The following is a 21,428-nucleotide window of genomic DNA, read 5'->3' on the forward strand; positions in this document are numbered from 1 at the left end:
CCAGAAGTCTGAGGAAGGTATTTCACATACTGAGCTCCAGTGAGGGCAGCACAGAATGCAATGGCCCAGAGGGTTTGGTGCCTGTGGTCTAAGTGCAGCCTCCCACATCTTACAGTCAGATTGCTCCTATTGACACACCTGCTTGTTCATTACTTCTGGAAAATGACCCAAAACCCAGGGCATGCAGAATTTGTGAGGTTCAGTGGAGTGAAGGTGACTAAATCCACCATCTAGAGTGTGCTTCTTCCCCTGTGACTGCCTTGGATGTCACCCTTTCCCAGGGAGGGAAACAGCAGAGTCAAGCCAGATGGGCTTTAAAACCACTGTTCCAGACTGTTCCTGCAATTCTGTGTGCAGCTCCTGGTCATCTTCCTTCCCAAGGAAAGGTACCCCAGTGCACTTCTTCCCTTCTGCACCACTAACCAGACAATGGCAGAGAAAAAGAGAAGCTGAGCCTGAAGAGGACGAGCAACAGTGCGAGTGTCTCGAATTGGTCTCCAGGCCCAAACAGAAACTGGCACAGGATCATTACCATCAGCAGAACTGTTTGCTCTCTTCATGTCTCACCTCAGCTGGAGCACTCCCTTTCATCTGTGCAATGCCCATGCAGTTAAGAGTAATTCAGCCCTCCCTGCAGAGAGTGAAAAATCTTGGCATAGAAAACAACAATAGAGAAAAGATAAGAGACTGAGGCTTCACTTCTGCAGTGAGCCCCGGGAGCTGCTCTCCCTCCAGCATCCCAAGCACCAGCTGTGGTGCTGTGTAGGGTCTCAGAGCTCCCCCTTGCTGAGCACAGGGATACCTGGCATTCCAGGCAATCCCTTTCTGCTTTGGAACAGAAGTACAGACCAGCATGGTAGATCTTCACACACTCCTTGTACTCCCCTACACTGGCAGTTCAAGCAGTCACCAGCCCTGCTCTTACTCTTCCCACAATGTTCCTCAAAGCCCTAATGAGCAGCTCTGCACAACCCCTTCAGCCTCCCCACCTGTGCGTTCATTAGGGCCTGACACTCTGCATTATGTGGGAAGGCTCCCCATGGATGGGGAATGTTTAGGTTTAATGGAGGGTCTTTCACACCACCAAAAGGGCAGGGAAATGAGAAGTGTGATCAAGGGATCAAACAGAAGTGCAGGCTTATAAAATCTGTATGGAGTAAGACAGATATGGAATATATTTGAGCCTTTATCTATCTATGGGGTTTATCTAGGGAATGCTAGCATGCTCCAAATGCTGAATGCCAGGAGTAGATATACTGCTCACCTCAAATCTAGAGTTCCTGTTACAGGCAAAATTCATACTGAGTCTCTGAAATGCTTCCAATGCACCCCAGCAATCTTCACTACTTGTGATAATACAGCTCAAAAGTGTAGTGTTCCTTCCAGATAGTGATGATATTTTACTTTTTTTCTCTACAATGAGGTTTATCACAAGGGGATTTTAGTAACATTTACTTAGGAGCTTTACTGTTCTACAAACAATAATTTCAGAGAATCTAAACTAGTGAGGGAGTACAAGAGACCTCATCTTGCTCTTCCAGCCCTAAGAATGATTCATTTTTGCCATATGACAGAATCGCACCCAGGATCCTCAAGATTTCTGTGGAAGACTCCAAGCACTCAGTGTTTCCAGAAAATTCACATAACACAAATACGTGAGAAAAATAAGCAACAAATACTGGTAAAATAACAGGACTCAATCTATCTTAAAATTGAATGTCTGGCTGTGACACAATCCCTTCCCCTTTTCAAGGAAAAGAAGAACTAAATGCAATTCACTATCCTTTCTCAATATCATTCTAATGCCCTCAAAGATACATTTACTTTCAGAAGGAAGGCATTGCAAGTACCTTCCAATAACATACCAAGCCAGCTTCTTTCTCCATTTGTTTCTCATTTCCCAGAGAACTCTCAGGTCCTTGGGGTCTGCTCCATGTTTGGGTACAGTTCATTCTGATGATGAACCGGCGCCCTCCTCATGCCCTGCCAGCAAGCAGGTGTGTGTAGACCCTGCCCCAGGAGTTCACCCACACCTCCAAAAATATCTGCCAGCAAAACAGGAAGCAAGGGTGGGGGGCAACTTTGGCACAGGACCTTGGCAGGGCTGGGAAAGCAGGGCAGATACCGTCCCTCAGAGGGGCTCCCTGCCTTCCAGGCTGACATTACCTCCTTCTCTGCAGCTCCTGACTGCGAATAGGGGAAGGGCTCCCCAGGGTAAGCAGAGAGAGAGGAGCACCAGGAGAAAGGAGCACCAAAAGGCTCAAGACCCTCACGCAGCGATGCCCCGGGGAAGAGGGACAGCCGTGCTGCGGCTAACGCGTGGGCAGCCCGAGGCGAGGGCGGCTGAGGGAAGGCTTGAAGGGCGCCCTCCGGAATCCCGGGAGAGTGAGGGCGCCGTGAGGGTGAGGGCGCGGGAGAAGGGCGCCCTGAGGAGCCCCGTGAGGGTGAGGGCGGGCAGGGACGGTCGCTCCGAAGGGCCTCGGGAGGGTGAGGACTGGCAGGGACGGTCGCTCCGAAGGGCCTCGGGAGGGTGAGGGCAGGCAGGGACGGTCGCTCCGAAGAGCCCCTGGAGGGTGAGGGCAGGCAGGGACGGTCGCCCCGAGGGGCCCCGGGAGGGTGAGGGTAGGCAGGGACGGTCGCCCCGAAGAGCCCCTGGAGGGTGAGGGCGGGAAGCCGCAGCCGCACCTTCAGCAGCCCCGCCCGCGGGCACCTGAGGGGCGGGGCGGGGCACGCGAGGCCCTGAGCAGGTGCGCCCCGCCCCCGCCGCCTCCAAGGGCCAATCAGAGAACGCGGGGGCGCCTCGCGCCCCTCACGCGCCACACGGGGCCGTGGGCAGCGGGGGCGGGGCTTCCCTCTCTCCCCCACGCCCCCCCACCGCCCCGTCCCCTCAGCGCGGCGGTGAGCAGCGGCCTCGAGTATCGGTTTAGGTTATTTATTTGTTTATTTTGGCCTGCGACTGCCCACAGCCACAGGATGGTGACTATTTACAATATTTGTCGGTGTCCAGATGCTTGTGCTCGGGGTTGTAGGGCGCCTTGGCGAAGCACATGGCAGCGGTGCGGTCGCAGTTGCAGATGAACGCGGCGCACTCCTTGTTCTTGCCTGGAGGAGAGAGAGGAGCGGTCAGAGCCCGCGGCTCCTTCGCCAGGCGCTGCAGAGGCTCGGGCTGGCATTTCTGCTGTCACGATGTGCCCGTTTCACTGCTGCCATCGTTCTAGGGGAGAACAGGCTTCTGCCCACTAACCCAGTGCCCCTAAAGCTGTGTGTTCCAGCCAATCCATCTCTCTCCTTGCCCCTTCTTCCCTTGCCTGCAGCCTTATCTGCCAACCTCTCCGCTCTTTACCTCCGTTCCAGAGCCCTGTAAGTCTCCACTATTCATCAGAGGTGTCTGGCAGAAACTATATAACAACGCCAAGTTAACATGCTGGTCTCTTGCATACTGCCATTAGAAGGCCTCCCAGAAAAGTACTCAATCCCCTGGAGACTAGAGAGGCTTCTCTATATTCTGTTGTACAATATATCTTCACAAACTTTAAATTGTGGGCTATATAGAGAATACTCATTCCAGTGCCTCTTTGAGGTGCCCTCTTTCTAATGACCAGGTCCCCTGGCAAGAGCTTGCATTTGTGCCTTCCTGCCGCAGAGGTGTGAGTGTACCACAGCCCTGCCCTTTCCTGAGAGGCTGGAGGATATCTGGGGTGAAGTGGAAATGGACATACTGCTGCATGTGATCTGCCCATCAGAGCAGCTGAAGCGGTACAGCTTAGTGTAGGGGTTGTCCAGGAGGAATTTGCAGGATTTCATTTTCTTTGCCTCTGAGTAGCAGCGATCATGGGTTTGGCAGCACCTGGGAAGCAAGGAGAAAAAGGTTAGAAAATACTAGAAAAAGGTTAGAAAATACTAGAAAATACTAGAAAATCACAGGCTCAACTGACCTGTAAGACACACAAATACATTAGATTTGCTTTGACAAGGCTCTTGACAATAAAAAAAAGATACCCAGCAATAAGAGGGCAGACACAAAGGACCTCAAAGGGATACACTTGTGCCAGCTCATGGTCCAAGAGGTACCTGGTAAATACTTATGGGAGCACCTTCACATTTGTCTATTGGGCACAGGGAAAGTCAAAGCCAGTGTTTACCCTACACTTCCCTCTCAGTGCCTGGTCACTGACAAGCTCTCAGCCAACACAATCCAAGACTTGGCTGCCAGATTTGTGTGTCTCTAAATTGCCCTTGCAGTTTCCTAGCATTTTACAGCCCAGCCTGTAAATGTTGATGGTCAAGCACCAGGCAGAGTGTGCAGAGCTGCATCCAGGCTGCTGGCCCAGCACTGCTGCTGCAAAAAAAAAATGCTGGAATGAGCACACTGTGCTGCCATAGAAGAGAAGAGCTACTGTAATTATATTTTATCTTAGTAATAAGGCATCAAGGTGTGATAGACCACATCCTTTTCCCCTGAATCCACCTGTGAAAGAAAGCTTCCTTCACAGTAGCCAGAGAGTTTTGTAAACGTTCATAGGCAGGGCCAGCTGAGATGAAGCTGAAGCAGGAAAGTACAAGCAAGGAAAGAGGTGTGTAAAGGCAGAGTTGTACCTGTCGAGCTCGTCCACGGGAGTGCCGCTGCCCCCCAAGCCGCAGTAGCAGCCGTAGTGGTTGAATTCCAGCAGTGGGTGGCTTTGGGGCAGGGTGCACTTGATCATTTCACGGAACAGCCACACGGCCCGGGGCGAGGCCTCCTCGGCACTGGCTGCACCCACTGCGGACAGACAGACAGACAGAGGGTGGTTAGAGTCAGGTTTGGGGTTACCTGGGCCAGGACGAGGGCACCTACACACCCGACAGCAGGAAAAGCAGGGCCAGGAACTTCATCCTTGCAGCTCTTGACACAAACACTGGTGCCAAGGGAAATGAGTCTTTATACAGCAAGCTCACCTTGACGTGGTATGAGATAAACCAGCCAGTATTTATGTTACTAAATGCAGACTTCTTCCAGGTTGTGGCGTGACCAGTTGAAGGCCAATTGAGTTAAATCCATAAAAGCTGGAAAGGCAAATATTTGCTCTCTAGGATTTTGCTATTAAATTCTTGTAGTATTACTATTAGAAGTCAGCCTGAAAGATCTGAATATTTTTAAGGGCTCTCTACTAAAAAATAATATCAGTATGGTAGTTACATCGGGAATTTCTGGCACACTAATAACCACCTGCCACTAATACTTGCATCCTCTTTTAATGGTATCCCACATATCATTAATCCTGTATCTCTCCATGGGTTCTCCTGGCATAACTCAGAGAATAAGATACAGGTTGTCCACTCATATCAAATGACCATTTGGCATGAGCTCACCTGAAAAAAAAAAAAAAATCAAGCTATTCTTTACTTTAAAACCACAGAGGAGGTACTACTAGACAAGAAATAGGAGCCAAGTGACCTGGAAAACCTTTAGGTGGTTTAAACAAGGAGTAGTATCTGGTTTTATGTGGCCTTAAGCAATGTACATTGGAAATGAACCAGGCTTAGAAGTTTCAACATACACAGCAGACTTCAGTGACTTAGAGCAGTTTCTCTTTCTCCAACACCAATGCAGAACCCAGTTAAGAACCTTTGGTTTTCTATGCAACAGGATGAGGAGAGTTGGGAACCTTGAAAGAAGTTAAAAAAAAATGGGTAAGAAAAGTCTTCCTGGAATCAGTCAGGGGTAAGTAAAACAGTGTGCTCATATTTAGATCCCAGAAGCTCTGGAATTTTCAGGGCTACAGGTCTGGCATTTTTACACACTCAAGATACGGTTCCTAGACATGGCTGTCAAGTCTGCATTGATAAACAAAGCACCAGAGAAACACAAAGGCCACCTTTCTACAACAGCCAAATACACCAGGGTGCTCATGCAGGAAACTTTGGGCTCACATCCCACCAGTAGATTCCAAAGGGTTGATGAAGACACCTTCCTCCTCATAGGGTCTGAAACTACACCAGGACACCCACAGTACCCACTGGATGTTGACATATCCATAGGACACCTAGGGAAAGTTAGACATGGTGCTGAACAAACAGATCCATTCCAACTTCTTTGATCTCTACAAGCGCTCCCATTCTGGGGCTCCCCACTCATGGGTTACCACAGCTGAACAGATGCTGGGTTGATTTAAGATTCTCAGTGTTCTAACCCAATATTGAACAAACATTAAAGGCTGATGTAAAGGACAATCTGTACCACAGTTAGTTCAGAAAAAATAATTTTGTCTTTTGCCCACATATCAATCTGTCAACTTTCCCTTCAATATCCACTTAAGAGATCTCTTTCTTCTCTGCTTTTAAAATTAAAAAAAAAATTTGTTTTCTTACCTATGAAACTTAGGAGTCCGGTTCCTTTTTCTCTGTTCTCGGTATATGATGTATTATTGATGTTTCCTAGAAAATTTCCAGTCAACCGGCCTTTTTAAAATCATAAGTCAACAATTTCTTACATTTTTAGTTCAACAAAAGGATCACCAAGTGTGGGAAAGCAAGCACGTGAGTATTACAAGAGCCTCATGAGAAAAATCCCAGCAGGGTAAAGGTTTTTCCACCAATGCTATTTTTGGTTTCCCCCAACCTGTGCTGTATACAAAGCCACTGGTCCCTTGGTACACTTGTGAGCACATTTCAACCTATAACTGGTTCAAATTTACAGGCTTAAGGCTTAAATTATTTTTAAGCCTTTTTTTTATAAGCCCTTCTCTCTTTTGTTTTGTTAAGGACTTTACTTCCCATCTCCACATTTTACTTCCTTGCATCTAGCTTCCTTGGTCCACCACAGTCAATTGAATCCAGGGTATGTGCTAACCCTGTAAGCACCACATTATCTCATTTTCTGAACCTACAAATACTTACACAAACCTCTGTAATGTAAAGAGACACAATCTCCACTAAAACCAGATCTGCCTCACATTATAAACTGGCCACTGCCAAAGTGTGGGAGCAGAACAGCAAGTCAGAGACCTGCCTGGGGCTTCTATCCTCAAGGCAGGATGCAACTCCTGCCAGGTCCTGAAATCTCCCCCACTGGAAAACCTTGCACCCCCAAATAATGACAGAGAAGGACAGTTTTCAAATAATTTATTAGGAATTTAAAACTGAAATCTGGAAAAAGGGTTACAGGTGTGGAGAGAACAAACACTGGAGTGTAATAACTTACTGGCTTAAAAACACAGCTTTATTTCTTTTAAAAAAAATGCCCACCCTGAAACCAGAGCCCCAGCCTCCAGGCAGTGGCCAGAGAGTGACTCACAGCCCAGCAGCAGCACAGCTGGCCCGGGATGTCTGGAGGGGGCACGGAAGCAGCTCAGCGCATACACCAAGAGGGAGGAAAGCGCTGTCCGCAGACCCAAATTTGAAGTATATAGAATAAAAATAAACCCAATAAAATGCAGCTCTTCTTTAATTAGGAAATATTTAAAAAAACAGACATACAGACTCTTGTCTCAGTAACAAAAATTATTGCTTTGTGTTTTCAGTACTGATCTGTTAAGTACCTTCTTACCTAAACAGAACTCTCCAAACGCATCGCCCAGGTCAGGACAAGTTCCAGCAGACAGGGGAGAGATAGAAGAGAAAAAGGGCCCTGTGGGCACTGTGGCCCTCCCAGTCCTTTTCTAAATGCCCATCTCCTTTACAGGGGCTCAGTTTGGGGGAAGAGAGGGAATGATTTTTAAAACTTAAGATGAAGCTTTTATTTCCCTGGGAAAAGAGTTTGGCTGCATCTTAATAAAAGGCTTAATCACCCCCCTTAACAAGGTCTTTGGTTCACTGAAATCCAGACCCAAACCTGCCCCATGTATTCCTGCTGGAGGTCTCCCCTGGCAGAGTGCTGGTTGGCAGAGGCCTGGACCATACCAGGGGAAGCCCCAGCAGGTTCTGGAGAAGGGACCAGATCGCCCCGCACAGGACAACGGACAAATTCCCACAGTCTTCAGAACACAGAGTAAAGCAAACGGGAAGCTGCAATTCTATAATTCATATAATCCCTGAGAAGCCCTTAACCCGCCCCCAAATCACCACCCTAATGCTTTTCTCCCCTGTTAATGAATCCCCATCCCAGAGCCCTGCCCTTCAGAGAACAACTACCCAAATCTCCCCCTGGCCAACACCCCTTCTGATACCCTCGCCTCCAGAGGAGGATCCCCTTTCCCAGGAAATCTTGACGCAAGCGATAAAGTTTGGAGAGTGAATTCCTTTCAAAGTAACCAAGACAAGCAACGGCGGCAAAGCCTTTCCCTAAGCCAGCCCAGAGCCGGTGCTATGGAGCCCAGGGATGGAGTCTGTACATCAAGCAATTGGAAGCAGCTTTAACCCGCTCAGCAAAACAGCCGATGGCTGGTACGTTTCACCCCGCCCGCCCCCCCGCCCCCCTTTCATCTCATCTCATCAGAGGTCTTAAAATCTTACAGTAAAAGGTGTACAAAAAAAGAACAAAGTCCTGTCAGGATTCTGCTGGAGAGTATTGCTCACGCTGCGGCACCAAGTCCAGGACCTGGAGCTGCTCCTTGGAGCCAGGCTGCAGGCAGCAGCCAGGTTCAGCTCACGATATTTACATATTATACAGGAGGAAAAAGAAAACCCCACGTAAAACTAAACCTAGGAAAAAAAAAAATCTTTCAGCTGTAAGGATAGTGTTTTTCACTTAGCAAAATATACATTTGTTTTGTTCCATAGCAATGTCCAACGTTTTCGGATCCTTGGAGTTTCACACTTTTCAAAGCCTCACATTTACAAAACAGAAACAATTAAAAACAGTTTCTTTAAAAAAAATAGAAATACAGCAGTTCCTCTCAGCCTTTGCTCTCTCTCTCTGTCTCTTTCTTCCCTTCAGAACTGCATTCTTGTTACATACCGTGCTTTAAAAACACTGACGACAACAACAACAGAGTTGAAAATATTCAAAACAGTTTCAAAGCCAAATAAAAATACTCCTCAATGAAAACTACCTAACACAATCACAAAGCCAATTCATAAAATATGTCTACTAGCTCGGGAAAGAGCAAACAACAAAAAGAAGGGGCAGCCCCCAAAAAAGATAAAAAAATAAAATAAAAAAATAAAACTAACAGCTAATAAAATAAATAAAAGAAGAATCAGTGGGCTGGGGGCAGGGAGGGGGAAGCGTAAACCGTCGGTGGTTAGTAGGAAAGCGAGATGATCTCCTCGGGTTCAGTCCAGTGTGGTCTGGTCAAAGGGAGAGATCGGGCAGGGCGGCAGGAGCCTGGCAGCCAGCCGGCAGTGTGCAGTTTGATTCAAGAGAAAGGAAACCTTGGCTCATCCCCCGAGGCTCACCAGATCCTCCAGCCACGCGCTGTCCTCGGTCAGGTCACTGGGGAATCTGCGGGAAACAGCAGGGGAGGGAAGGGACAGGGTCTAGAACAGCCACAGCTTTCCTCCTGGGGTTTTTTTCTGGTGTGTTCTGACAGAAACACTCAATACCCAAACTTTGCCCCGACACAGTCTTGCTCTGCACATGGCAGGCACAGCAGAGATGTTTCTGTCTTCAATGGCAATGTGCAGGCCTAGGGAACAAGGTCCCACACCCCACATGGCCTGGTCCCTGTGAGGGCTGGGACATAGCAGAGTCCAGCCATTTCCCCAGCACTCAGTCCAGCCCTGCCAGGCTGCCATGGGCTCCTGTCTGTGGACACTGCTCCCTCCAGTTTTTGCCCTCCTTTTTGAAAAGCTGGTTGTTCACTTTTTTTAATTTTAAATTTTAAGCCAGCTAACTTCAGTCATATTTGCAAAGCAAACAAAAACTATTCACCAGTTCCCTCTCAGCCCATCCAAGGACCAATACCAGAAGTGATCAGATTGTCCTTCTGCCGTTCTCCCAGGCAGGAGATGAAAACTTCACTTCCCAGCGACTGGTCTCAGCAGCAGTGAGAACAACCAGCTGCATGGTGGAGGCTTCCCCAGCCCCGCAGAAGAGCCAAGCTTGTCTCTCAGATCACCACTGGGTTGTGACTCTGGCCAACCCTGTAGATGTTTTCTTTTTTTGTCAGTACTTCATTTTCTTCCTCTTTGTGCCAGACACTAAGAGACTCTCCACTCCCAGCCTGGGGAGTGTTCAGTAGGAACCTAACCTGCCAAGCCTCCTGGTTCAGGAGGGAACCCAGGCAGGCCACAGGACTCCTCCCACAGGCTGGGCCAGGCCATGGAGCTTCACAGCAACATCCACAGCTTCAGCTGAGAGCACAAGCACAGGGACCAGCTCAGAACCTCACTCCTCTCTCTCATTACCTGCTCCTGTTCAAAGCTGTCTTACCTCCTGCCTCCTTGGTCCCCAGCTTCAGTGATACCCATTGGTAAAAGCTGTTGCAATCAAGGGACCCTGTGAAGAAAGAGTTAAAACCCCACTCTTAAACAAAAGAACAGTGAAGAAGAATTGCTAACACAACAAATTCAGTCATGGCCCAGATGACAGAGTAAATGTTTTCATTTGGAGGTGCCAGGGCTAAAGATCACATCGCCCTGCAGAATGCTGTGTCAGGGCCAAGATGGGCTCTTGGAAAGCCTGGACTAGATCAGGAAAAGGACTGGAGATCAGGACCTTGAGTGGTGATCAGAGAGAGCCAACAGAAACCAAGCATGTGGGCTCTGCACTGTCCATCTTGGTCTGGGGCTCAGCAGTGGCACAGCCAATGCTGCAGTGGGTGGTATTTCATAACCAGAAAACAGACTGTGGGCTGAGAGGGCTGCCCGCTGCTGCTCACCTCCCTCACCACGTGGAGACACAGCCCACTCCCCATGTCCCTCCCTCCAGAGAGGGCCCAGAGGGAGCACTCACCCCTAGGCTGTGTCCAAAGCCGGTGCTCGGGGCTGGGCTGGCAGCGCTGATGTAACTGCTGACCCCTGAGTCCTGGTTGGCGGCTCCGTAAAGCTCTGCCATCGGCCCGGGACTGGTGGTGCCCAGAAAGCCTCCGGTGCGACTGGGGGTGGAACCTACAGCAGGCAGCAGAACTACGGAGTGAAGATCCCAAAAATGCAACCCCGTCCCACCCCCCTCCCCAGCCCCTTGGCAAACCTCCTGCAGGACCCATGCTGGGGAGGAAAGTGGAGTTACCTGTCCCTCGCACCACAGCCGCCGCAGCTGCTGCTGCCGCCATCGGTCCATACGCAGTGAGGGGGATTGCTGCAAAAGAAGGAACAGGCATCTCAGGAGCACTGTGGCTACATGGGAAACTCCTCAAAGGGAGCCTGCATTTCCTACTGCAAAATACTGGGCTCACACATATGTATTGGCTTAGTGCACCACACATTAAAGGATGACAACGGGGAAGTGCGTAGCCCTGAATTTATCAGTGCTCTTTTGCACAGCCAATGTCCAGGGGATTGCACAAGCCATGCTCTGTCAAGCCCACATCCCAGAGCAGCCAAAGACACGGTGTGGAAGAGCTGAATGAGAAGTGGGCAATTTCAGATGTATCCTGTCACTACTAAGCTTGCAAGATGCAGTTAATCTGAAGCTACAGATCCAGATTTTGGCAGTAAATGTGGAGAATGGCAACAGCTCAGGGACAGCAGCTGAGGCTTAACATCCTGAGGCTCAGCCCCTCCTCTGTCTCTTGTTAATATTCTTGAATAACAGTTTAATAGCCTCTTTCTCCCTATTTCTTTGCTCAAGACATACCATTCTACCCACACTGAGTTTTGCTCCTGATTGCTCAAAACCTCATTGTTCATTGTAGAAAAGCAGGAAACGTATACCTAGGGAGCAGGAACTAGAAATGGCTTAATTAAAACAGTAAGTCTTAATTTATATGTAACAGTTCTAATTCCCAACTCTACTGCCACAGGCATTCAGCCCTCGGGGCAGGAGGCATCTAGCCAGTATGTTTCTCTTTGCCCTTAAAATGACTGGGTCAGCATTTCATGCTTGAATGTGAAATTCACTGTGATTCTGTTTAGAGCACCATAAAAAGAGGTCAGAACAAATCAATCGCGTAAAGGCTGAAACCCAGACTAGCTTAGGAGGGAATATTTAGTAGCAGGCACCAGCCTGTTTCAAGCAAACGTCATAGGAGGCTTCTATCTGGGTTAGCCGCTCATTACAGGCCCTGGGCCAATGCAGGCATGTTGCTGCTGCACATCACCCCCAAAGATGCTGTTCTGGGAAAGAAAGGCTGCTGGCAGCCACCCTCCTGCAAGTCCCTAACACATGAGTGAATGTGGTTTTACTGAGAAACGAGGCAAGGTCATCTCAAAAGCTCCAGCTCTTTTTCCAAGAAAAATCCTTCTTGCCTTTGCAGTGTTATCTGCTGAGACACCAGGTTTGTGCTGGGTGACAAAGCACCTGTGTGTGCATCCCTGCCTGTGCCATCCCCTCCCCTTGGCTCCCCTCCCAGAGCTGTGAAGCGCAGCCCATGTGTGCTGCAGCCACTCAAGGCACAAGGGCCCTCGAGCGCACGGCTCTGCCCTCCCCAGGGCCAACTGCAGCCTCTGCATGGGAACCACAGCCCAGCCAGGGCTGTGCAGCGCCTGCTTAACAGGAGGGAAGCGTCTCGGGGAGGGAAGGATGCCACGATCCCCAGCTGGTACTTCAGCAAGACACTCAGGACTGTAAGCTAATGTGGCACCCAGCCAGGACAGCAGCATTAATAACTTCTTGTTGTGCAGAGCTCTGGTGCACCCCGAGCACCAGTGACAGCCAGGCTCTGGGTGAGTCACCTCTGCTAGGAAAAGGCACAGGACAGCTGGGGGTGGACATCAAGGGAGAAACTATTCTACCAAGTCACCAATGTTCCTCTACAAATGTGATGGGTTTTGCAGAAAAACACACATGTAAATAAACAACTGGACACATATGTGCTTTGCTTGCCAAGCAGAAGGCTCAAAGGTGCTTATGCAGCTGCATACATGGTGTCAGGGAAGGGTTTTGTTATGAGGGAAATGGGATTTAGTTTTCCCCTACCTCCCTCAGGGAAATTTGTTCATTGGTGACTGCCAACCTCAGCATCCTCACGAACAGAGAGTCCCTGAGGATTAACATAGTTTTGTGCCACAGAAACTCCCTTTCAAGCCTTGTTTGTACTGCTAATTCCAGAAGAGCTTCCTAGGAAGGTTTTCCATACCCCTTTGCAGAGAGATTCAAACCCTGAAACAGGTGGGGGCAAGGAAGCACTGGGAAGGAGGAACACTATGGAAATGAAATGGCACATGGGGAGCAGGGTGCTACAAAAAGCTGCTTTTCTATGACAGAAACCATGGACAGGACAGAGCTGGGAAAATATGGCCGTGGAAGGGAGAGTAGACAGAAGGAACATCACGTAGGGAGAACACACTGCACACACCCCAGGGCCTGAGGATCCAGAGGGCATTTGCACTTTGAGGAAGGACACGGAGAACAATCCTCTGCTCCCATTTTGTTCCACAGCTCCCTACAAGCACTGCAGGATTTTGCAAGGTCCCAGCACACTCACTCCTACCTGGGAAGCCTGTGTGGGAGTGGCTGGGGAACTGTACCACTCAGAGAAGGGAAATCATTCCCTGCAGCCCCTCCTTCCCAGGGAAATGGGATTAGAGTAACCAGGAGGGCATCCACATCCTCTCCCTCCTCCCAGCACTCCAAATTTCATCCTTGCAACAGCTCAGGTTAACGCCATTTATAGACCTGTTGAAGTCACCCTGCTCTCTGCAGCTTCCATATCTGGTTTACATACAGCCTGGGGCAAGGAGCTAAAAATGAGGCAAGCAGCAGGAAAGGACCTGCATGGGCCTCTTCAGAGGCAATACACATGGCTCTGATTGCCTCTCCATCTTTCCATCCCCAGCTTTGAATGGAGCTTATCCAGATGAAAGAGGAAATAAGGCACATTTCCAGTCTAACTGCGCCAGGCTGTGGAGCAGCAACACCACTGAAACAGCACAAAGCCCCCTTCTCCCCTTGCAGCTTGTGAGTTTAGGAAATGAGTGGGACTGACCTGTGAGCTCAGGGAGGACGGGGGCACTCGGGAGAGGGGTCCGCTCTACACGGAACTCTAAAAACGAAATGCAAGACAGCTTAGGAACTCATCAAACGCCCCGAGGGAGACCCCCAGAGACACAGCAGCCGGGGTCTGCTGGGGGAGCAGTCTGCAACCAGACTGCAACCAGGCCAGTGTCTTCTTTAAACTGATTTATAACTGGTGCTGAAAGGTGCTGGACTCCTGCCCTGAAGGCTGAAAGGATCCATTTATCCTTGGAATAAATGTGGCCAGGGCATGGCGAGTTCAAGCCTCACTGTGTAGCCTCAGGTCTGCCCTGGAGCACCACTCTGTGACCCAGCCAATCTGACCTCTCAGCCAATCTGACCTCTCAGCAGCAAGGCCAGTGGGTGCTCAGTATGTGCCACACTCAGCCTGGCACAGGTTTACAATGAGGGACTTGAAGCCACTACAGCTAGATTCATGGAGAGCTTCCAGACAGCCAGGAGGCAACAGCAACTTTCAGCCAGTTAGCCTGGGCTCACCTCAGACAAAGAGGAAACTTCCCATTCCCAGCCCTTAATATCAAAACTTCATATATCAACCATCACACTGAGGGATGGAGTGAGGAAGGGATGCTCAGAGTTGCCACAACTCTAGAAAATAGCAATAGCACAGTGTGTCCCTTAAGTGTGCTCTGCCTCATTCCCTGGCCTGGCAGAGAGTAGGAGGGGAGGCCCTGCAGCTCTGAGCAGCTGCAGCACAGCAGGTTCCAGCCATTGATCGCTGAATCCATGTTCTCAGCACATGGCAGTGTTAGAAACCGCTCTGTTTGCAGGGGATCTGCAGCCCCCTGGCCCAGCAGATGCTTTGTGAAGGCTGTGAGTTGTCCAGGCACTGTTCAGATCACAACTGCAGTGCTGCAGGCACCTGCCTTTTGCGTGCCCAGGAGATCACTGGCACATGGGGTTTAGCATTCTGTGCTACTTTCAGAGTGGTGGCAACTCTGGTAAAGAGAGACAGACACACACAAAGGCAGTGAGACAGGCAGAGCTGCAGGGCCCTTCTGTGTCACAGCAGCAGCCCTGCAGAGGAGGCCAGCAGAGAGGACATCAGAGCAGCCTTGGGCTTTTCCTGCCACTGCAGCGTGAGGATAATCCTAATGAAGGACAAGCTGTTCCCACCTATTCCAGGGCTTCTCCAATCCCCCTTCCACATCCATCTCCAATTTAAAGAAAGACCAAACAGGGAAAAGGGTGAAAGGGGCAGAGCCTGGGTTATAGATCATGCCAGGGGCTCCCATCACCTGAAGGCAGAGCAAAGAACAGAGCAGGGAGCTCCACTCACCAGGGAACTGGTAAGTGTAACCAGGTGCAATGCCAGTGTAACTTCGACTCGCGTAGGTGGCAGCTTGGAAGCCTGGATAACCTGGGGAAGAGAACAGGACTCTGTTACTGCAAGCTGACAAGGTCTGGCTGCTCACCAGCAGCAGGAGCATCCTTTGGCATCAGACAGCAGAGAAGGGCAACAGCAGAAGCCCCAGGAGAGCACTGGGCAGAGCGCACAACACGTGCGAGCCTGCAGAGGAGTTTTAGCAGGCCCGTTTAATTTTTCCTTGCTCCAAACATGTAAGGACATGGAGATTTCCTTCTCAGACTCACAGCTCTGCAGACTAAGGCTTTCTGATGCATCAGCTGGATTTACAAACAGGAGATCAGGGAGGAGGGGGCATTTGAATGGCTGAGTCACTTTTGCACTAGAAGGGTTGGTGAATGCAGGTACAAAGAACATTTCTTCATGGTGCAGGCAGGAGCACAAGTCCTGCTCTTCCCCAGGAAGCTGACCACCTATAGGAACAAGCCTGTGAGAATGCAGGGCATTGACTCACAGATGAGTATTTAATTTGAGATCTCCCAAGACAAGAGTCCGTGGATTTCCCAGTGACTCAGTTGGAGTCTTGCTGCTTTAAAATTCAGATGGCTTAGAAAAGGCAAAACCCAAAACTACAGGCTGGAGATTTATTTTCCTTCAGTAAGTCAAGTGAAAACATTGGTGGAAAAATGCCCTTTTGGGGGTTTTGTTCAGTGACTAACTGCTACTCAGCAGGCTTAGCACTGAGAGCCAGGTTGAGTACATCCTGCCCAGCAACACCAGCAATGATCCTGAGCAAACAGTGCTCTTGGGTCAGCTCAGTCCTGGCTCCAATGAAAGTGAGAAGAGAGAGAAGCCAGGACCTGCACCCACACTGGTAGGATCATGCTGACTCTCAGATTCAGGCATTAGGTTTTGTGCTCCTACAAAAGATAGGGCTACAAATTATTTTTGTTTTTAATTTTTAAATTTTTATCTGAATGCTATTGTCTTGGGAGCATTGGTAGACATGAAATCCAGCCTGCTTGTCACCAACTTCTCCTTACAAGACAGTCCCCATGATAAATCTATAACTTTCCCTGCAATACCAGGTGTTTACTGTACCTGAAAGGAAGGGAACAGAGTGAGACAACACTCAACTAGAACTTTAAGGGCATTTTAACAGTCTTTAAATGGCAGTGGGGACATTTACACAGACCACTGCTTCAAGTGGAAGCTTAGTGACTCTAATCAACAAATTCATCAGAAAGCCTATACAAGTACGGGATAAAGAGGCCTGGGTACAGATTACTCCACACTCAGCTCTGCAGTTACATCCTATTCCACATGAAGGAATTGCTGTCCCCGTGCACTGCGGGACCGTGGAGGAGCTGCCGATGGGCAGAGCCGGCCCGGGTGTCGCAGGACCGGCCCGGGTGTCGCAGGACCGGCCCGGGTGTCGCAGGGCGGCGGTGGCACGCCTGCAGTTTTTCCCGGTGCCACCAGAGGGCAAGTTGCGATCGCGAACAGGTCCCGGCGGCCCCGCACGGGGAGCGCTGCCCTTGGCCGCCCCGGCGCTCCCGGAATAAACCTCTAAGCTGCTGCCTGGCACGGCCGGGAGCGGGGGGAGCGCGGCAGAGCTGACCGGGGCTTACCCAGCATGCCGATCCCCAGCATGAAGGCATCCATCCCGTAAGGCATGACTCGGGACCGCCCTCGTGCAGAGCCCGTTGGGGACATCACCTCCTTCGGCTGAGCTTTTTTACACTCCACCTGCCACAGGAAAGTAAGGATCAGGCTCGCCTGTCACAGGCTGGATCCCAGACTGTCACAGGACACGGCCACGGAGCACAGGCAGGTCAGGCAGGGCTGCCTGCGTGACAGCACGTCCCAGCCCCAGCCACCGCTGTCAGCCTGCCCTGCTGCCCTTCTCAGGCATCGCTGTCCCCAGCCCACATGGTGCCAGCCTTCCCTCTTGCTCTGCAGCCACCACAGGCAATGGGGAGCTCCAACACTGCTTTTCTCCTAGTGGTGTTGCCCTTGATGTTCTACTTGACCCTGCACCAGAGCCTCAAAGCCTGATTTTCCTCATTTCTGAATAAAGATAAAACCTGCCCCCTCCCAGGCCGCTACAAGGTTTTGTGTAACTTCAAAAACTTCAAGCACAGTACCATTCCTTGTTTAGTTAGCTCTCTTCCTTGAGAACTCAGTATTATGCTTGTTCACCCCCATAAGGTGAGGTTCTTCCCCAGACTGACTGCTGTGATTTTTGGGAAAAGACTCAATCTGATTCCCCACTGCAGAGAAGGTGCATCAGGACCCAAGTGCCTCGCACCCTGCCTCTCCCACATCCACACCGCTGTCCCTGCTCCCCCAGGCTCTGCCCCAGACACTCACCATTTTGTTGTTGATCTCATGGAAGTGGATTTCACATACTTTTTCCACAATGTCTTCACTTTCAAATGTGACAAACCCAAATCCTGAAGAAAAAGCAAAACTCCCTGATCAGGTCAGACCTTTCACAGTTTGAACTCTCTACTCACAGCCTTTTATTGGCAGGAGAAAAGGAGAGTACAATCAGCCCTTTCGAATACAGCTGTCACTCATCTTCCCTCTCCAGCAAATTCTACTTTTATGCACAAGAACAGGACTGTCCTCTTACAGATTCTCCTCTCCTACTCATCCTGTATTTCCCACCCACTCTGAACCCAATTGGTCTCAAATCCAGGTTTGTTGTTCTTTGGTTTTTTTTAAACTTTGCTATTTGCAAGGCAAACCACATGGCTGGTAACACTGGGGAGGATCTGGGCAGATGCTCACACAAAGAATCGGTGGGGAAACCAACAGCTGCTTGCCAGGACATCACCACCCTCACTAAACGCACCCCACCAGCAGGAACACCCTGCAGCTCCCTCACAGGCACTGGCCATAAAGCCTCGTGTGAGCAGGCACAGATCAGCAGTGCAGCTGCACACAGCAAGGCAGATACAGGCACAATGATTTGCAAAGTTTCACCAAAGTAAGGTTTGTATCTGGGGTAAGACAGGACAGCGTGTTCCTGGCCCCTGGCCCACGCTCGCACCTCCTTTCTCTCACCAAGCCCTTTGCTGACAGTTCTGGCAAAGCCCAGCTCGGGTGGGCAGACTGAACTCCTCTAAGCTGACTGCAACCGTTTCCGGAGAACTGAGGCAGGTGGGAGGATGTCTTAGAGCTTGCTGTGCAAGCAAGCTGGGATTAAGCAGAACTTTCCGCTTTCCAGAGCTGGCCAATTCCAGAGCTGGCGCTGTAAAATAACATTCAAAAGCAAACGGGAACCCACTGCCCATACCTCACCTTTTCTCCACACTGCCAGAAACACCTCGCTATAAACTCCCCCATCTGTCTGTGCCCAGGTAGATTCACACCACTCATCTCAACACCCATAAGCAGAGGAGCTCAGGAATTCAGCAGAAAAATGCCAAAAGCAGTCCTGAGCCCCATCAGACTCCCACGAGGCCTGCTATGCCCTGGGCTGAGCCCCCTCTCTGCTGACACAGTGGCTAGCAGCTCTCCCTGCTGCCTCCCAAAATGCCCAACAGCTCTAACTGGACCAGTGACTGGCAGGCACCCATGGAGGAACAGGGGTTAATGCTTCTTCCCTTTCAAGATGAAGCTGGAACAACATCCTAGGACTGCCGAGGCCTGGCAGTCAGAGTAGATTTAATGGCTTTACAAAAAAGTAAAAATCTGAAGGGCACAGAGAGTAGCAAGAGCAGAAGGGAGAGTTCCCTCGCTGCTCTGGGGGCAGGAGTGCTTGGAAGTGCTTCAAACAACACACAGGAAAGCAGCCAGCATAGGGCTGTTACTGACCCTGACTGGGAAGAGGCTGAAGCTAAGTTTGCAGGTCAAGCTGTTGCCATTAAATCTCCGAGTTGGATGCAAGTGTCAAGCCCTGCCACACCACCAGGTAGTTGGTCTGAGGACTGACCAGGAAGGCAGGGACACCCATGGATGGGCTGGGTCTGTATAGCACAAATAGTACAGCCTTGCTCCCATCCTGTAACCAGACTCCACCAGCAGGACTCGGGTAAGAAAAGGTGACCTGGGAGCACAAGTGGGCTCCAGGCCGAGGAAGGGGTGAGAAGCAGGCACTCTTCAGGCTCTCGTGTCAGCTTTCCCAGAGCTCAGATTACTCGGGACAAGGTAAGACACACACTGCAGGCTGGAGCCACGGAGGTGAGCATGCAGAGGAGGGGGCCGTCTCCTCTCACATATCTGCAACTCGACGAGTTTACAGCACAGGAAACGCACTGGACAAAAGCTCTCTGTGCTGCAAGGGCCACTGGTAAAAGATGCAGATGCAAAAGAATGGGGTGACTGGAGGCAAGATAGAGAGCAGCTGCGACCTGCATCCCCTGCTGCTTGGACCCCTCCCTAGGCAAGGCAGGAGGCAAATCCTCTGCAATAACCTCTCCTAGGGCCAGAAGACAGCTCTCACCTCGGTGTCGGTTGGTTGTCTTGTCAAACATCAGCATCGCATCATCCACCTGCAAAGAGAATGGCTGCAGTCAGATTATTACTGCTGCAACAAGCATCCTCCAACTCAATTGTTCAGAGCTTCCCCGGCTTTCCCAAACCTGAGGGGATCAAGATGAGACATCCTGTCCCCAAGAAGGAAACAGGGTGTGCACACATATGCAGTACACGTAAGCTATCGCACCAGGCACTTCCTCAAGCCACAACCAGCATGGCCCTGGTCCCCCCACCAGCCCGGGGCAGGTGCTGCTGGGCTGAGCCCTTTCGGCCCAGCCCCTGGCAGCGAGCGACCCCAATTGTTTGCCTGCAGCTCCAGCCGGGGGCCAAGGAGCAGGGAGGGCATTGTTCCCAAATCCCGGCCTCAAAGGAGAGGAGAATCAAAGGGGGGCAGAGAAGCAAAGCTGGAGAGAGGGGAGAGGAATAAGGGGCCTCCCAGCGGTGGGGGAAGCGGAGGCCTCAGACAACAGAGCCTGCCTGGGAAAGCTGGGAAGCGCCCCCACCCCCACCCCATGAGGAGCCTTTCCTCTAAGTGAGGTTTCCCACTGCTGGAGGCTGTAATTAGAGCAAATTTACTGCAAGGCCTGAGCAGGGCTGCCTTCCCGGGGGGGAGGGGCGGCCGGATCCCATCCCCCAGCCGGCCTGGGGCTGCTCTCCTCCCCGGCACATCACCGCCTGGTGCCACTTTTCCCCCCATCTTCCCGCGAGTGTTGCCTTGCGGAGCCGCATCCACTCCGCAGGTCAGCCCGAGCAGGGTTAAAAAATACACTTCAATCCCCTCCGTGTAAGCCCCAGTGTAAACCTGTCCCACTGACCCATCCCTCCTCTAATACCACTGCCTTAATCCGATTATGAAACTGGACGTGCAAGTGCTCAGGGGAGGTGGCAGCAGTCTCTGGCCAGCAGCTGCCCTGGCCCTCCTCCTTCTCCATGTGAAACAGCCCCTCCCTGAGCAGCAAGCCCTGCACGGCCCCCAACTCTACAGGATTACTCCCTTGCCTTGCCCCGGGAAGAATCTGCACTGCTGCCTCCTCCTGAACAGTCACTGGACAGGGCAGAGCCCTGGCAAAGGCAGCCACGGGCTTTGCCCATGGAGACCCCACAGCCCCAGTCAGGAAGGGAGAGGCTCCCACTCTCAGGCCCCCAGGACACTCAGCTCCACCTCAGGGCCAGGTGGATGGAAGCAGCCCTTACTGATATTTCCAGTACCAACATAAGCAGACAGGGATCATATTTGATGCCCTTGGCATTGTCTAACACATCCACTCCAGGTGACAACAGACAACCTGGCTCCTGCTCATCTCACACACTTACCATCCTGGCTCAGCCTCCTCAGCCAAGTAAACAAACACCTGAGAAACATGCCAAGCATCCAGTCTGGAGCCACAGGGGACATAAGCCTTGACACAGACCCGAAGCAACTCCTCAGCAGCTTCCCAGGACACACAGTTAGGGAGATGGGTGCCGAGAGCAGCTCCTCATGCTGTCATTCCCCATTGCCACTTGCTCCCACATCTGCACCATTTCCCTTCATGGCACAGCACAACTGTGATGTGCTGGAGGGAGGCAAGACATGGCTTTAAAAAGTTCAACAGGTTTTATTGTCTGGCTTTCCCCATTTTAAAGTCTAGATCCATT

At 50.9% G+C, this 21,428-nt stretch overlaps 2 protein-coding genes across 6 annotated transcripts in view; both read right to left on the reverse strand.

Annotated features, from left to right (window-relative positions):
* Positions 1 to 2,916: 2,916 nt before the first annotated feature.
* Positions 2,917 to 6,951, reverse strand: PLA2G1B (phospholipase A2 group IB). Of its 2 annotated transcripts, XM_077187716.1 has the most exons (4): positions 6,349 to 6,951; positions 4,597 to 4,759; positions 3,720 to 3,847; positions 2,917 to 3,102 (listed from the first exon to the last, which is right to left on the reverse strand). In XM_077187716.1, the coding sequence occupies exons 2-4, from the start codon at positions 4,701 to 4,703 to the stop codon at positions 2,981 to 2,983; spliced, it is 357 nt and encodes a 118-aa protein (XP_077043831.1). In that variant the 5' UTR covers positions 4,704 to 4,759; positions 6,349 to 6,951; the 3' UTR covers positions 2,917 to 2,980. The 2 variants fall into 2 exon arrangements, with proteins under 2 accessions (XP_077043831.1, XP_077043832.1); XM_077187717.1 differs by lacking the exon at positions 6,349 to 6,951 and having other exon boundaries at positions 4,597 to 4,998.
* A 133-nt stretch (positions 6,952 to 7,084) lies between these two features.
* Positions 7,085 to 21,428, reverse strand: part of MSI1 (musashi RNA binding protein 1) — a 30,252-nt gene continuing 15,908 nt past the window's right edge. Inside the window, exons 7-15 of one of the 4 annotated variants that reach the window (XM_054645623.2) lie at positions 19,756 to 19,804; positions 17,676 to 17,758; positions 16,934 to 17,051; positions 15,276 to 15,356; positions 13,947 to 14,003; positions 11,090 to 11,158; positions 10,814 to 10,968; positions 10,292 to 10,357; positions 7,085 to 9,361 (exon numbers count right to left, since the gene is read on the reverse strand). In XM_054645623.2, coding sequence (XP_054501598.2) covers positions 10,316 to 10,357; positions 10,814 to 10,968; positions 11,090 to 11,158; positions 13,947 to 14,003; positions 15,276 to 15,356; positions 16,934 to 17,051; positions 17,676 to 17,758; positions 19,756 to 19,804 — 654 coding nt within the window. In that variant the 3' untranslated portion in view covers positions 7,085 to 9,361; positions 10,292 to 10,315. Of the gene's footprint in view, positions 9,362 to 10,291; positions 10,358 to 10,813; positions 10,987 to 11,089; positions 11,159 to 13,946; positions 14,004 to 15,275; positions 15,357 to 16,933; positions 17,052 to 17,675; positions 17,759 to 19,755; positions 19,805 to 21,428 lie in introns of all 4 variants that reach the window. The other 3 variants (XM_077187713.1, XM_077187715.1, XM_077187714.1) reach the window with 3 other exon arrangements.

Source organism: Agelaius phoeniceus, chromosome 18, assembly GCF_051311805.1.
Source record: "Agelaius phoeniceus isolate bAgePho1 chromosome 18, bAgePho1.hap1, whole genome shotgun sequence".
Taxonomy (NCBI): Eukaryota; Metazoa; Chordata; class Aves; order Passeriformes; family Icteridae; genus Agelaius; species Agelaius phoeniceus.